At 33.5% G+C, this 16,834-nt stretch overlaps 1 protein-coding gene and 1 long non-coding RNA gene across 6 annotated transcripts; both read left to right on the top strand.

Moving 5' to 3' along the window:
• The first annotated feature begins 4,574 nt into the window (after window positions 1-4,574).
• LOC105333085 (uncharacterized) lies at window positions 4,575-7,828 on the top strand. The gene is made up of 3 exons (XR_010714981.1): window positions 4,575-4,715; window positions 5,014-5,298; window positions 6,513-7,828. It is a non-coding gene; the product is annotated as an uncharacterized lncRNA (long non-coding RNA).
• Window positions 7,829-11,539: 3,711 nt separating this feature from the next.
• On the top strand, window positions 11,540-16,682 carry LOC105335325 (DNA-directed RNA polymerase II subunit GRINL1A). Of its 5 annotated transcripts, none has more exons than XM_034467515.2 (6): window positions 11,540-11,633; window positions 13,431-13,538; window positions 13,970-14,632; window positions 15,072-15,291; window positions 15,633-15,721; window positions 16,027-16,681. In XM_034467515.2, exons 2-6 carry the CDS (start codon window positions 13,438-13,440, stop codon window positions 16,106-16,108), a joined length of 1,155 nt encoding a protein of 384 aa, XP_034323406.2. In that variant the 5' UTR covers window positions 11,540-11,633; window positions 13,431-13,437; the 3' UTR covers window positions 16,109-16,681. The 5 variants fall into 5 exon arrangements, with proteins under 5 accessions (XP_034323406.2, XP_034323408.2, XP_065944265.1 ...); XM_034467517.2 differs by having other exon boundaries at window positions 11,541-11,633; window positions 13,434-13,538; XM_066088193.1 differs by lacking the exon at window positions 11,540-11,633 and adding an exon at window positions 12,148-12,179 and having other exon boundaries at window positions 16,027-16,682.
• Window positions 16,683-16,834: the final 152 nt, after the last annotated feature.

The following is a 16,834-nucleotide window of genomic DNA, read 5'->3' as shown; positions in this document are numbered from 1 at the left end:
TATTCCTCTTAATTTTCGGTTAGACCTACTTGTGTGGTGATATTTTTCTTCAGTTTGGAAATATTAGCTGGACACCTTGCAGCGCGGATCTTGAGCCCCCCCCCCCCCCTTCCTTGGAAAATCAAACGTGTTAAATTTATGTAGTAAATTACCAAAACCAGTCCTCGGAAACGCCACCCCCTCCCCCATTCCAATTTTTTTTTAGATCCACGCATGCCAAGTGTAATTCAAAAGCCACAAAAGTCCATGTCTTAGCTAGTTTGTGTGTCTCCACAATATGTAACAATACCCCCGGAGCCTTTTTTCATTTTTTTTTCAGGCTATTTTCATTTTTTGGCAGTTTTGGATAAACTGTTCAAGTAAAACAAATTTTAAAGATTATTTTTAAATTAAAAATTTATCATAAAATTTGAAATATTTTGGTATTGCTGGTTATTGGCAAATCATTCCCCTATAAAATGTTAAATTTATATATGTTGCACCTAGAAAGCTGGTTAACATGCTTATTTTCTTTCAACAATTTTAAGAACATGTATACCCCCGTCCATTTCGCGTCAACTTGACCTTGGGAAAACGCCACTCTAAAATAAATTTTCTTTCGAAACTTTCTGTGCAAATTAGTTTGTAAATTTGTTTTTTGAAAAGAAGTTAAAGTTTTGTTTTTTTCAGGAGATAGCCCCACCGTAAAAATAGGATTTTTATAAAAATTGTGTGACCCTTGCATACACTACAATGCATGTTTATAATAAATATAATATTTTGAAGCGTATTGTAGTTAACGACCATAACCTTCTAAATACGCAGAGAATTACACATTGGTCAAAGATTGGTGCAATTTTAATGCTACAAGGTTTATACAATAATTCTGTCATTCTTCAACAATATTAATTACATATTCTTAATATAGTGTATACAGATATATCAATGATGACGTCACCCATGTAGGGACCCAACTTTAAAAGGTATCCCAGTCGTCAATCTCGTCACGCTGAAATTTCCTTGTACTTGTAAGTGCAAAAAAGTAAATAACGCAGAGGAATCAACACTGCCCCCTTTCCTTTTTTTAAAGTATGTTTTGTCGACAGATTTCAATGATATACTTCTCAAGAAATTCTTGACACAAAATATCGAGGAGTGAGATACATTATAATTAACAATATAATTTTTCCTTTAATCTTGGTTTTGCAATAAAATGTTTCTCAATATAAAAATATAGCTACTCGGTTTCTAAAAGCCGATGCCATTTTTTCTAGCGCTCTGGGAGTGGGTGGTAAATATATTTTTACGGATGGGTTACCAAGAACCATCTCTCTTTGGCAAGTAATGAATTGTACTGACACCCATACATATTTCTTTTTATAAGCCCCCCTCCCCCCCCCCCCCTCCCCCTCGGCCATTTCATTCTGAGGGAGAGAGAGAGAGAGAGAGAGAGAGAGAGAGAGAGAGAGAGAGAGAGAGAGAGAGAGAGAGAGAGAGAGAGAGAGAGAGAGAGAGAGAGAGAGAGAGAGAGAGAGAGAGAGAGTTTCCAAAGCTTAAAGGCTAGATAACATATTGAACCAGACCAGACAAATCTTACAAATTATACATCTATACTACTATATTAAAATAATAGACTCGAATTTTTTGTCTTTAATACCGAGAAATCGGAAGAATACTGTCTTTTGTTTTATATATTATAAACATCATTGGTACTTGAAGATTACCAATTCGTTTTTATTTTTTCTCACTTAAGCTCCGCTAATTAAAAATCAACGAAAGTTCCTCAAAAAATCCCGGAAATCACCTGGATTTTTTGGATTTTACAATCTTGCGCTTGCGCAAAACATTCACGCTAACGGGATCTTTAGTTTATGTTTCCACAATATCACATCTGCATGAATAAACTCAGAAATACGGGTAAATTTTCATTGGACTTTTGCTATATATTCTGTTCATATATAATAATGATTTCTTATGAGAGAACGTATAAAATAACAAATATAGATGTACATTTCAACTAAGTACTTACATGTACTTATGTCTTCGTGATGACAAAAAATATTTGATTACATGCAAAAAAGTTACATTATATTTGTTAGGAGAGTGAAGAAGATAGAATATGTTTTATCATTAAAAATAATGCCCTATGGACCCAGTTTTACAAAGAAAATACGTGTACATTGGTAAAAAAGTGTTGAATTCTTCCATTCTGTGGATTAAAATTTGTAGTTGAAAGGTATTTGCAGTCTCAAAAAGGTTTGTTGTGATGAATTTGACTGTTATTTTCAAGTCAACTTCATTAACTTTCTCCAAAAGCGTTCCGGAGCGATCCTGCAATTTTCTGCTACACTACGGGCATTCTATCTGTGATGAGGGCCTTTCCCGAGACACAGATTATTAAAAAAAAGGAAAGTGTAGTGAAATTAATAGCATTAGTGTAGGCTTATAGCTTCGTTATGTAAATGTCAATAATAACGTGTGTCGATGTACCTATTTCGGAAATGTCCGATATGCAATGTCAACCCGTGCACGCACGGGTCAAAGTCTAGTTATTATCATACAAGTGGATTACAGTCCCGCATTGCGTTTACAAACGCACAGAGAGACTAGCAAGCACGAGATGTTGGTTTCCACTACATCTCTCTATAAAGGCATAGTGGTCTTATAGTTTGAAAGAACCTCTGCTTATATATACAACATATCTTCTCCGTTGGAAAACCCGGTTAAAAATTGTTACAAACATTGTTAAGACAAAAGCATGCACCTGTTTATGCGATGAAGTTTTTCGCCATACAAGTGTTAAGTTCTATTATACATACATTTACCCTTTAGATTAGATTTCAACGCAGAAACTACTGCCTGTAGTTATAAGACATAGAATTTCATTTTGTTGTGCAGGTATGGTAAAACTTGACTGCAGCGAACACGGATAAAGCAAATTTACGGATGTAACGAACATTAAATAATTTATGTTTTAAAAAAAATCTATATTATTCCAATTGAAAAATTAACGGCCCGTATAATATTGCATTAAAAATGTCTGTATGATTTTATTGTTAGAACCATCTCACTATGATTATCAATTTAAGACAGTTTTATTTTGTAAAAATACAGGTATATTTGTATGCATAAGTGACCGTGCGCATTAATGTATCCATTTCGGTTGTATGAAAATATTTCCTTAACTGTTTTTTTCGGTTATGGTACCCACCCACGCTACCACACACAAAGACACACGCACTTCGAAATGTAGCATGCCTAAAACAATAAAAATAAACCCATAGTTACTATATTTTTTTTTCAAGTAGTATGTTATCATATTACAATGTAATTGCTATAATTAAGGTATGAACTAAAAGGTCGTATTAAAACTACTATCTACAGTACATAGTACATGCCTCTGCCGATAATCAGAGTTTAAAATGATCAGAAAGCAAAGTGAAAAAAACGCACGTAGGAAGAAGCGATGGTGTGTTTTACCGTATAGTCTGGAGCCCCTGGGGAATGTGCCCTTTACAGCTCATGTTTACCCACTCAGTTTTTGGAATTTTTATCGAAAGTTCATTCTTAACAGTTTGCATTTAATTCAATAAAATTACTTATTTTCTGTCATTTGAATATAAACTCACAATTTTTATAAAATAAATTCATCTTGATTAGGCAGCACGTGGATTCTCGGTGTTACATATGTATGAGTCTTGATTCAGGCTGAATTTCCTATTAAATGGATGAGTACTTAGCAAACTAAAAAAATCCAAGAAAAAAGATCATTTTATTTCTAATAGGCACTACGTTTAAATGCAGAGTTAGTCTTCTAAGAATTAGAATCTACGAACAGCTTGCATGTTCTGAAACTTCCAAGGAACCGCGTCTACATCTGTATTTCAAGGATTGGTTTCTCTGTAATGACAGTATACACTCTGGAGACACTGTGTGTGTATTGACTTCGTACTTCAAACAATTCAAGGACCCTTATCTTGTTAAATTAGTATTGAACGTAAAGATATCATTAAAAAACACGTTGTTGTTAAAAACAAAGAGGATGAGTTGACATAAAAAAAAATCATAATTCACAAAAAAGGATGCCGCAATCCGATATGACAATCTCGGGAAAAACAGCTCGGCCATACTGCCAAGCCTGTTCGATCAATCGGCTATTTTGGTTCAGATTTTCAATAAATTAGCTTTATAAGTGTTCTTCAGGATATGGATGGCTTTTAGTTTGCCAGCTAATTTATCATTTTTTTTATATGAGGATCGGAGAAATAGAATAGAGCACCGGAAACGCTGTGAATCACTTATGCGCATGTCTATTAATGACTTATTTGTCTCAATTTCGAAAATGGTTTTGACATTTTCATGAAAACAATTTAAAGACGCGTTGCAGTAAATTTTGAGCTCATCTCATAACCAGAATTTTATCATCACTCCCTTATATTAAAAATTTAGAAAATGAGCAAAGTTTTTGGAAATATTGCGCTTGCAATGACAGGTTTTTATGATCTCAAGTTTCCATTAGGCTTCATTGTTAGAAGCACTCGTGGGGAAAATTCCTAGTACAGTTAGTGATTAAAGATATTAAATTAATAAGTCGCCATCACTATAAAGGATATTGAAGTTCGAGACTTGGATAAAGCTCTATTGATCGGGCCATCTAATATATGTTGGTCTACCTTGACAGTGGTGGAACACCTCATGTATAGTTGATCTATATCAGACTTATGCAACAAGTAAAGGTAATATTTCTCTCGTGCAGTTCCCATGGTGACTTATAGAAGCCCTGCAAATGACAACAAATCATTTTTTAACAATCTTATGGACAAAAACAAATTAATGTCATGAAAAATCTTTTTCAAAAAGAAAAAAAACCTTTTGATGAACGCATCACCAGTTTTTTTTTCATTTATTTTGTTCGCTTAATGATTAATTAGACGTGTTTTATGAGATTTGTAATCGCTGCCTAAAAACATAGAACGTTAATTTTCTTTCTCAATCCGTATAACAAACTCGTTATTGATTATATATCATGTTAAGGAGAAGGAACCCTCTCGATCCACACACAGTTCCTCGGCGCCACGGACCAGTGTCGTCGTTCGTTATTATATACCTGCTGATGATGTCTCGTTAATTATAAGGGACCTGCCTAATTAGCCGAGCGTCGTCGACCGTAGATCAAATTAGTACCGACGGATTCGGAGGAGGAAAAAACCACTAAAAGATGCACAAATACAACAATGAGATTTGATCTTGATTTGTTGAAGTTTTTTATCTTCGTGTTGGCGGTTCCGGAGTGCGCAACAAAATCAGGTGCAAAATCAGGTAAGTGAGATTATCTATTCAGGTAGGTGAGATTATCTACATGTATATTTAGGCAGGAAAAATTATCTAAATGGTGGTCAGGAAACCTTGCATATTTTGGTCGGTTGCCTATTTTTATGGAACGCACTGCAGAAAAAGAACAAAATATTTTTTTTTCTATTTAGTAGTTAAATTGACAGGAGGTTGATTTAGATATTTCACATTTAGATCATTCTACACAATCCTTTACAAGCTAACTGAAATATAATATATGATCAATTTACGTTACAAAATACAAAAGTTTGAAATAATTTTTCTTCACTAAATTTGTTTAAATCTGACGAGAATACGGATGATATTTCAAACTTGCAGAAAAAGTACATTGTAACCGGTGGTTTTAATTTGTAATGGCATACAGAAATAATTCTTCATTAAATCTAAAAATTATTTAATTATTCCGAATTCAAACGTGAATAAACACAAGAATTATTCATTGGAGGCAAACTTCTGATGAAAAGAGAACGAGGCTATGAAGAGTAGAGGCATTAAACAGTGTACCATAATACTCTCTCTCTCTCTCTCTCTCTCTCTCTCTCTCTCTCTCTCTCTCTCTCTCTCTCTCTCTCTCTCTCTCTCTCTCTCTCTCTCTCTCTCTCTAACATTCACAACCTGTAGAAATGTTATTTATTATCGCCAAACTGTGCCAAGTATTTACATTAATATTTCTGTGTGATCAAATTTATTCGGAATTTTTAAAGACTTATGAAATTAATTACTGTGTAAGTGACACAGTCAGCGAGATATATATTTAATGAATATTTTTAATGCTGCAAGATTTCTAGGTCTGCATTCTCAGTTTAGAAAAATCCAATGATAGCACACTGCACATCAAAATAGTTAAAGTTCTCGAGGTTATTTAACTGCGTAGAATAGTGAAACAAAGAGGAAGCTGAGGAAACAAATGTTAGCGAGAGGACAAGTGGACATTCCAAGAAATCTAAGCAAAATATGGCTTTGTTTTAGATCAATATGACTTAATGACTTAACCTAGAAGAAAACGACAACGCAAATAAAAATGGAATGCAATCCTACTTAATAATATCCCAGTGTCATAAATCCGAAAAAAGGCAATGTTGAAAAACAAGATATGCGGAAATAGAAATAAATGTGATTCTAGGCAAAAAGAGTAGCAAATTGGTTGTGACACATTAACTTCAACTTTATGTTTGTTGTAGATGACAGAAGCTGCTCAGCATTGGAATCAAAATCGATATATATGAATGAAGACATTCTGGAGTTGATGTACACTGCTGATCCCTTATCAGGGGTGAAACATAGTCGGAAAAATGACCAATGTCAAAAAAGTCACGTGACAGAGAAAATTAAAGATTATTCCTCTGACAAAAAGAAGCAGCAAAGAAGACTGAAAGGGTCCAAGAGGATGAGGAAAAACCAAAAGAAGAAGCAGCGATGGAAGAGACACAAGCAGAAGATGCGGTGACCAATCAAGCTGCCCCCTGTCCATTTCATGACACCCGATCTAATCTGGATTTCCAATCACGTGACATGATTGCAGATGGAAATCATCTCTTGAGCGCGGAATTAGGTGAAAGGAGAGACCAAAAGCCTTCTTCCCGTTACACGAGCATGCAGATGAAACCTCGAGGCGGCGTGATTGATGCTTTAGAATCGATTTTCCATCTACTATAATTCGATCTATGTAAGGCTTATTACACACCATGAAGCCGGTTTGTTATAACTTGAGCATTAGAGCACAAGAAATTGTTTAATGAGACATGTTAGGCATACAGGAGAAGGTTTTCAAGATGATGAATAAAATTCTTGATTGCAATTCATTTCGAAGCCCCGACACGCGTCTATCGCGATGATTGAGTATGGTAAGCGTGTTTGGATAATTTTCTTGTTAGCTGTTCTTTGCATTCAACGTCTGCTGTCTAATGCTTTAAATCTTGCATTTGTATTTCATAGATTGTACTGGTAAAGCCAGGACTGTTCTGAAATTTTTGTAGAACGATTTCTATGTACATATGTATAAATATCTTCGCAGAATCGGTAACATTGATGCAAGAAACTATTTGAAAAATGGAAAATTATGACATAATGGCTTTTGGCATTCCGGTTGTATCTAGATAGATCTAGTGCTGCATGTTTAGCCAGACAATGCATTTATGAACTGAAGGTCAACAAGTCATGGTAAATTGATGTATGATCAACTGATAGAAAACTGAATGCGACCCGATGTTTTTATTTTTTGTAGATATACCGATATAGTACGAGTATTTGAATATATTGTAGACATTCTGCATTATTTGGGGTTAGGACAGTTTTGTTGGAAAATCTCTAGATATTTGTGGCGGGTTTTTTTTGCCCAATTGTTAATACATATTTGATACAGAGCATATATTTATACATGTATATCTTTGCAATCTTGTTGCATGTGTATTCATTAATTAATAACTCTATACTTAGTATTTAATTTTGCCATGGTAAATGGATCTTAAAACTTTAAATATAGACAGGTCTGGAACCATTTAATTGTTGGTAAAGGCACTATGTTAAAGCCATTGCCTAGTGCATTGCAGCTTCTGTTACCAAATCATGAATGCTGTAAAATTATGGGAAAAAGCGCACACATGACTATCATATGATATAAATCATGACATAATTATCAAAGCCAAACACAGAATTTTTATAAGGAATGATAAAAAGAAAAATATCATATCATCAACTCCGTTGACACTTTCTGATCGACGGTCGAATTAAAGAAACCCATCCTTCTCTTTTTCAGGTGGGTGTTTAAAAAATTTCTGAGGCAAGCAAATTGACAAGTTCTGTAATAAAATGTCAGCTATAGCTGAGTTTTTTTGTATCAAAAAAACTAATATAGCCTTTCGGTATTGTAGAATTACAAGTTCCAAGAACAATTAGAATGGCTTGAAATTAAATACAATGCCCATGCAGTTACATTCTCATAAAGAAGATGGGTTGATAAGGCGTGTAAAATGCCCATACACGGTCGGACAAGCTACTGAAAAAATAAAATATCAATAAATCTGATATTGTTTTAAAAAATCATTTAAAACAATAATGTTTAACATATCATTGATTTTTAACCTATAAATATGTTCAATACTTGGAATATGCTGACTCAAACAGGCGTATAGGTATCAAAAACTGCAAATACTGTCATTTTTTAGAACTTCAAGGCATTTTCTTTAACAAAGTGGGTCTGTGCTCCATTGTTTTCTCATAGTCTAAATAAGGTCTAATGAAAAACAAACCAATATCAATCAACAACAAAGTAGAGAGATGACCCACTATGCATTAAAAATATCATTTTGTATCCCAACAATTGAACGTTTTGATGAAATAATACAAGTCCGTAAATTCGTGGCCAAAGACACACATAACATTTAAACAGACTACTTTGTTGTGTCTGAAATTGCTCAGTGGTACCTGACATAAGCTAACCTTATATCTAGGTTTTTATGTTATGGGTTCGATACCACCAAAATTTCTGTCAATATTTGTTTTTTTTAAATTTTTTTTTTTAATAATAAAAACTGAATATAATTAGAAATTGTGCTTTTGCAAACTTGTATTATGATATATTTGAATAGATTTAATTGGGAAAAAATAAATTCAAAACTGAACTTTACGACTAAACTGAATGCGCAGTTGCGCCATCTTATTCCCCCATCTTCTTTTATTCGACGTAATTAACATGTACAATATGCTTTATAAACCGGGTGTCCGGTTTGTCATTGGACCGATTTATTGTGCATCGCGGGAAACTGATTGGACATTACCTGTAACAAACCTGTCGATCTTACGCTTGTTCATTATCCTTCATCCATAATTTAAAGTATATAATGGTACAATGTATATGGAAAACTTATGTATGCCGGGTAGCAATAAAATTGATATTGAGTATGTACTTAAAATCAGAGGGAATTTCAATAGAATACTTGTAATTTGATACACATAATATACAGAAAACCTTAGTAAAATTTATTCCGGATCCGTAACATCAAACTGCACATGCATATTAAAATTGATCAATACATTATAGATGAGATTCGTATTCCCAGTATATGTATAAATGTTACATGAGTTTTTTTTCGGCCATGTGACAAAAATTTAGATAAGAATCAATTTATCTCCGATACCACTTCCCGAACAATTATACTTCCAGTATAAGAATTGCTTATTTCAAGAATCAAAACAAAGATACTAGGGTTGTATAAAAAAGACAACATATATATTTTCCAATTTTTCAAACCAAAAGATGGCCAATATCTGATCCGTACTATTTTCATAGTTTATGACAGGTATCCCATCAGGCTATGCGAAAAGACCCCCGGTATTTATTAAATGAATATTTTTTTCACCGCTTGCTGCTGTGTCATTTGACATTTAGGAAAATCTAAAATATCTTTAAGATTCATAATAAGACCAGATTGCGTTGCCGCTAACCGTTATCGTCTTTGTAGGCTGTCGTCTGTACGCCTCTGCGTCTGAGTGATGTATGGGTGTAGTGATCAAGTTTATTATTTGCTGTCGTAGGTGTATAATTTACATATTTAAAAAAATGAATTTACATGGTGCCCCCCCCCCCGAATTATATGGGGCCATGTAAAAAATTGAATCGAAAAAATATTTTTTGGTTGAGGTCCCCCTTTCGCGATTCAAAAACGATGCTACGAGCCTTAATGATGACATTCTATCCTTCAACGATAAAATGCTTTATATCGTCGGTGGTTCATGTGGGTATGACGGTAGCATTCTGAAAACCGATATACCTTCATATCCCATATCAACCACCAAACACTAAAACATTTCTCTATCAATCTATCTCTTTAGTTCCGAAAAAAAACCCACCTTAATATTCTGTATGAAGAACAATGCACTAACGTTACGCATTTGACTCCATGTTCAAAACACTTCTCTATAAGAATCGATCATTACCTTCACATATAAAGTACATATAAAGTGAGTAAAAGTACATAATATTATAATTGTTGTCATTCGGTACGATGTATGGAAGGAACAGCAATTCGTCCAAATATGGATCTATCTTCTACATGACGTCAGTCCGCGCAATCCACGCAGGCTGCGCTCTCAGTCTATTATATCCCTACGTTGATCAAGAAGTAACAAAATGATTCATGCATAGAAAACCTCCTTACAGAATAAATACTGTTTGACAATGTACATATTATTTATACATGAAGGTATCGGAGAAGCTATATTATAATACTTTCATGTGAAATACTGAAATCTGATTGGTTTAGACGCAGTTGATAATCCGTTCTATTACCCTCAGCGTTAGCAACACACTTAGCAACGGATAACACAACGAATTGTTACATGCGCGTAATTTATGCGCGTACGGTTCGCCGTGGAATTCACGTCATTTCTGTATAAAATCAATAAAAAATATCTAAAATTAAGACATTCAGTATAATAAAATAAATAGTGCCTGTTTGGGAGGATAATAGTTGAAATTGACACCCCTCGAAAACCATTGTCAAACTCCGCTTCGCGTCGGTTGACAATGGTTTCCTCGAGGGTGTCAATTTCAACTGTTACCCTCCCAAACAGGCACTATTTATATAATGTTAACCGAACGTTACCAATTAATTAAAGTCAGATTAAAGTTATAAAGGACTGAAATTTTCTGTACCCAGAAAAATTTATCTAAATTGGTTATGTAGATCGTGAAATAATAACATAACTGAAAAAGTCATAATTAATCATTAAAAATTGATAACGAGAATATTAAATTTAGATTTTTAAATAAAATAGATGATGATATATTTAAATTTTTGTCAATAAGTGTATATTATCTAATATATTTTGATAAGGCAAGATTTATGATTTTATAATTATATGATATAAGTTTGAAAGCTGTGATTATGTCTCAATATCTACATGTATTAACATTTTCAGGTTGGCCAGGTAATCGTACAAAATACTTTCTTCGGAGATATTTGGCCTAAGTAATAAGTTGTATTTAAAAATATATATATATTTCATTTTCTGGTTGTTATATGAAGGATCGAGATATGCGGCACGTCAGACAGTAATAACACCCTTTTCGCATATTTACATATAAAATAAACATAAATAAATAAAAAAAAAAACATAGATAAATGACACAGTGAATATTTTTCGCTCCAGAACCCTTCTCCGGATATTTCGAGTCTTTTCAATGGACTTCATATTTAGCGTCCAAAGCAATTATTCCGGTAAAAATAAACACAACAGAACATATTATTGCGTTGTTGTAAGTTGTATTATTTCGTTCGCAAAAAGGTTGTAATATCATAAATGTAAGTACATGTAACATTCATATCATTGAATTATTTTTTATCATATTCTATCCAGAAGTGACATGTGATGACTTTTGTTCTTTGAGGTTCTGTCCGTTCTTTTCCTGCACTAGACTAACCAAATTGTAATTTGACTATAGTCTGTCCCAAGATATCTTGGATTCACATTTTGCTTAATTGCGTGATATTTATAAATACCTCAGGGTTCAAACGAGGTTCATTCAAAAGTATAAAAAATTTCCGAGATTTCTCAGTCGAAACGCCCCTGTTAGCGTATAAGGTTCCAATACAATGCTAAAAAATGTGATGTCTAGTCTACGGATATTTTGTATTGCAGCAAGCCCGGATGATAACGTTGAAAAATTGCGCGATGTATTCCGAGTGTATTCCGAATGGAGAAAATATGTAAACATTCCCCATTATAAATCTCCGTAAGGAATCTGTTTTCGTTCCTTTGAATTTTTCTAAGAGACAGTTGAAAATGTGTCAATGAAATTATCTTGGAAATTATCCCTTTCAACGTTTTCAAATGCACTTCTTTCACAGGTATGTGTATTTTTTTAAAAAAATCGTCCAAATGTGCAGCATAAATATCTTTGGACAGACTATAAATTATATATTACTCAGCTGTTACTGTTTGTAACCAGTTTGTAATTGGACGACTAATGAAATCATGTTTAAGCAGTACTATAGAGCACATTTTTAACAAACAAAAAATTGTTTTGCTGATAAAATTGCTTTCGTTATGCCAGTCCACTTCTCTGAAGAGAATAGCCACCAGTGTTTATACTCTGTCCCGAGTTTTTGCTTCCACCACTTTTTGCTTGATATTTCAATAATAGTTAATACCTTTGTGCTCAAACTACGTTCATCCACTAATATGAAAAAAGTCCAGATTATCTGTTTTGAAACGTCCCCTCTACTGCGTCAGGATTCAATACACATCCCGAAATTGAATGTCTACGGAGATTATGCATTGCATCAGCCATTAATAAGCCCGGATGATAACGTTAAAGAATTGTGCGAGGTATCCTGAGTACTTCTCCGAATGGAGAAAAGATGTAAACATTTCCCATTATAAATCTCCGTAAAAAATTGTTTTCGTTCCTGTGAAATTTTATGAGTGAAAGGGGTTAATTGTTCAATGAAGATATCTTGGATATATTCCCTTCCATCTATTTCAATTGTATTTCTTTCACAGGTATGTGTATTTTTATTAAAAATCACTTAAAAAACTGATGGAAGCAGTAACTTGGGACAGACTTAAGTGAATTATTTTCAAATTTTACTAAAGTAGACTGAAAGGTCTTCGGTTTAGGTGCTGTTCAAAGACAAATGGGTAAGGAAAATTTACTGGGTACATGAAGCTTATGATATGCCAGTTGTAAAATTGCGGTTGATAGCATCACAACATACTGATACAATTTATAAAGGAATCACCCAGACTGTCAATCCATCAAGTCAAGAAGTTTAAAAACCTCCAGTCTTTTGGTCTGTGGTATTGACAGGCTCAAACCTTTTAACAGATTGTTAACATATTGAAATACATGACTGCTAATGCATTGAATTTCATTAAACTTTGTCTTGTTTCATCGAATAATTTGATTGTATAACATACTGAAATAATAAGGACTAAAATTTCAACAAAACAGCATATAAATACTCAGGGAACTTTTGTTTCAGAATTTACCTGGCACCACTTGCAGTTTTAAAAAAGAATTATTGGTATGTCAGAACTATAACAATTACATATTCACAAAACAAATGATATTAAAACTTGGTTACTCTCTACAACAGCAGCAGTATGGCTTCTGAAAAACAAGGCTATTTAGGAAATCTTGAAGAAAAATCTATCCAAGAGCTTAAAGAACTGTTGACCAGGGAAGAGAACATCCTAAGAAAGAAGTAAGTAACTCATTGTTTAAGAACATATATAATCTTAGACAGAGAGATTTAGGCATGACAGAATTTGCATGAACATTATACATGTAATTACAGTCAAACTTCGTTATCTCAAAGTAGATGAGTGTTTAAAAACTTCGAGATATCAGACTTTTCAAGATATTCAGCGTAATTACTTAAAAAGTAAGGGATGGGACTTAAAAATCACTTCGTCATATCCATTGTATTCGAGATATCAGTGTTCAAGATATCGAGGTTCAACTGTACTCCCTTAACATAATATTGTTCCATGTACATTAATTTTTACTGGCAAGTGGCTAGACATGCATGTTTTTGTAAACATGGAGTTTAAAGCTCATGTATGAGCTTTAAAACTTGACATATATATTTGTTTCATATTGAGATATCTCTTATTGTATACATTTTTTTTCTAGAAAATTTGTTTCAAGTCTTCCAGACAAAGGCAAAAAAATAATTGAGTTCAGACAGAAACTGTTGGATTTAATCAGCAAAAAGCAGAATCTGTATCATGAGACAGCTTTACCCCAGACTTTAATCTCCAGCAGTGAGGAGAAAATAAAACAGCATCTAAATCCACTTATCAAACCAAAATCTAGGTTTTCAGAGGAAGAAAAGGTTTTTAAATCAGTGGAAAATGACAGTGTAGAAGTGACTAAGAAGGATGTGGCCCATGACATTGTTTCCATGGAGAGTCAGCCCAGAGGGCCAGAGGCAGAAGCAGTGATAATGCACGAAAACAAATCGCCAATGCAAACAACACAGGACAATGCAAACACTTTACCATCACCATTGCAAACTGCTCAAACCACGACATATGGTGCCAGTGAATTTGCAAAGTTGAGAGATAAGAGTCACCAAGGTGACCAAAACACTACTCAAGTTGTTACAAATCTATCTTGTGGTGTAAATAAAACTCCCAAAACTGCACAGAGTCAAGACACTGATGTAAATATGTTAGAAAATGCCATGGAAAGAATGGAGTTTGGTCCCGGTGTACATAGCATAGAATCTGAGGAACTGAGGGAAAAAATACTAGAGAACTCTGCAAAAGTTTCTTCACAATTTAAAACCAACAGGTATGATAAAAGGCACTGCTACATACTCAAACAAAATGAAGCCATTTATTTCATTGTCACAGTGATTCCTTTGAATAGAAGGAGTACATTTAGAGTACCGTATGTTGTCCACCCGAGTGAATTTGCTTGTAACAAAAAAGGTTGACCTAGCTACAGGGTAGCATGCTTCCTATACAAACTGTCAAATAGAGAACAAGTACATGAATGCGGAATTTATGCTCAGCTGATTGATGTTTAAACTTCACTGTAATCATGAATTTTTTAATATTTTGAAATGTAAGATTAATTGCCTTTCCATTATAAATTGCAGTATTGATTTAAAATTCCAACAGAAGTAGACATTGGCAAGTTACATTTCATTTAAATTATAAAAAAGATGCTTGCTTGAATGAGTTATTTAAAGTGTGTTCTAACTTAATGTTTATTATTTTTTATTAAGTTTCTTGAAAATACATCATGTAGAGGACCTCCCTGACAAATACAAGTGGAAGTCTCGACAGAATCATCCAATCACAGGGCCTGATTCATCGGCTCCACATCACATGACTGTCAGGGAAGATTCAGCTGCCACACCCCCTGACTATAAATACAAAGAGGCCAGACTCATTCCCTTAGACGAGTCCATGCAATTACAGCAAGCACAACAAAAGCACCAGGAAGCAAGTTTTAAATATACATGTACTAGTATATAACATGTTCATTGCGGAAACAAAATGAAGAAAAATCAACTTAACAACCAGTTACCTCCTTCCCTTAAGAAAGAAAGATAACATCAAAAAAGGGTTTGAAATAAGAATAAGTTTAACATGTATATAACATTTTTTGGGCCAGTTCCTTTGATTTAAAGTCATAGATAATACATGTATATGTGTATAAATAATTCACGCTTACAACGAATTTAGCTTCATTTCCTCTATCATAAAATTGTAATATGAACTTACTGAATATAACAAATTATGTCAGTTCATCTGTTAACACATACTTTACATGTATTCTGCAGGAGCTACAAGCACAAGCCGCAGCAGAGAGACTAGCCAGGTCTCTAAAAATCAAGATGGAACCTTACAACCCAGAGGGAAGAAATATGTCGTATCCTCATCAGTTTTCTAACAATCTTTATATTGCAACATGCTTCATTCTACCTGTGCATGTATGTCATTCTCCAAATACAAATTATTCTGTAAACATATGAGTTTGTACACAAGAGACAATATTTGTAAGGACTGACCGTCCATTTTTCCTTATATTTTTGTATTGTTCACCATTATAAGTGCTATAAGACGTATGTCTTTTGCAATAAAGAAATTGAATAGATTAGTTTACTTGAAATGATAGGGATGAGATTTAATGTTGCAATATCAAATATGCTATAATTTCCTTAACGTTACAAATAGATATCGAACTCGGGAAGACCCCATGGATACCGACAGTGATGATGAGCCGGAAGTCGAGTTTTATCCTGATGATGTGGATTGACATTTCAGGAGGCAGAGTTTTAATGAATGAATTTAACAAGAGATGGAGTTTATAATGAATGATTATAACAAGTGGCAGAGTTTATAATGAATGATTATAACAAGTGGCAGAGTTTATAATGAATTGTTATAACAAGTGGCAGAGTTTATAATGAATGATTATAACAAGTGGCAGAGTTTATAATGAATTGTTATAACAAGTGGCCGAGTTTATAATGAATGAATTTAACAAGTGGCAGAGTTTGTAATGAATGATTATAACAAGTGGCAGAGTTTATAATGAATTGTTATATCAGATGGCTGAGTTAATTATGATTTGTTATGGCTGGAGACAGAGCTGATAATATCCGATGATTATGTCAAGAGGTTACAATGTTTATTGATAGAAATATCATTATATCAGGAGATATCTTGGGCTTTATATGATGTTGATGTGATTGACAGCAATTTTATTTGTATGGAAATATAAGTTATTTTAAGGGAAAATGATGTCAATTAACATTCATTGGATATTGCAGGAAAATATCAATTATTTAAGAATGGATTAAAAAATTCGCAATTCAGTGGACTTGTGTTTTATAAATTTTATGTTTATAAAATTTAATGTTTATGAACTATTCAAGATGGTCAAATTCAATTGCCACTGTATTGAAAAATTCATAAAGATTTAATATATAACTTAAACATTGACCTTCAAAGATATGTCTCTAAAGTCATTGTATTTTAT

The sequence above is a fragment of the Magallana gigas genome, chromosome 6 (assembly GCF_963853765.1).
Source record: "Magallana gigas chromosome 6, xbMagGiga1.1, whole genome shotgun sequence".
NCBI classification, from domain to species: domain Eukaryota; kingdom Metazoa; phylum Mollusca; class Bivalvia; order Ostreida; family Ostreidae; genus Magallana; species Magallana gigas.
This window is presented reverse-complemented; position numbering and strand designations above follow the sequence as displayed.

Coding starts and splice junctions, on each gene's coding strand:
- LOC105335325 (XM_066088193.1), top strand. Junction 15,292..15,632: donor CACAACAAAAGCACCAGGAA/GCAAGTTTTAAA, acceptor TGTATTCTGCAG/GAGCTACAAGCACAAGCCGC. Junction 15,722..16,026: donor CCAGAGGGAAGAAATATGTC/GTATCCTCATCA, acceptor CGTTACAAATAG/ATATCGAACTCGGGAAGACC.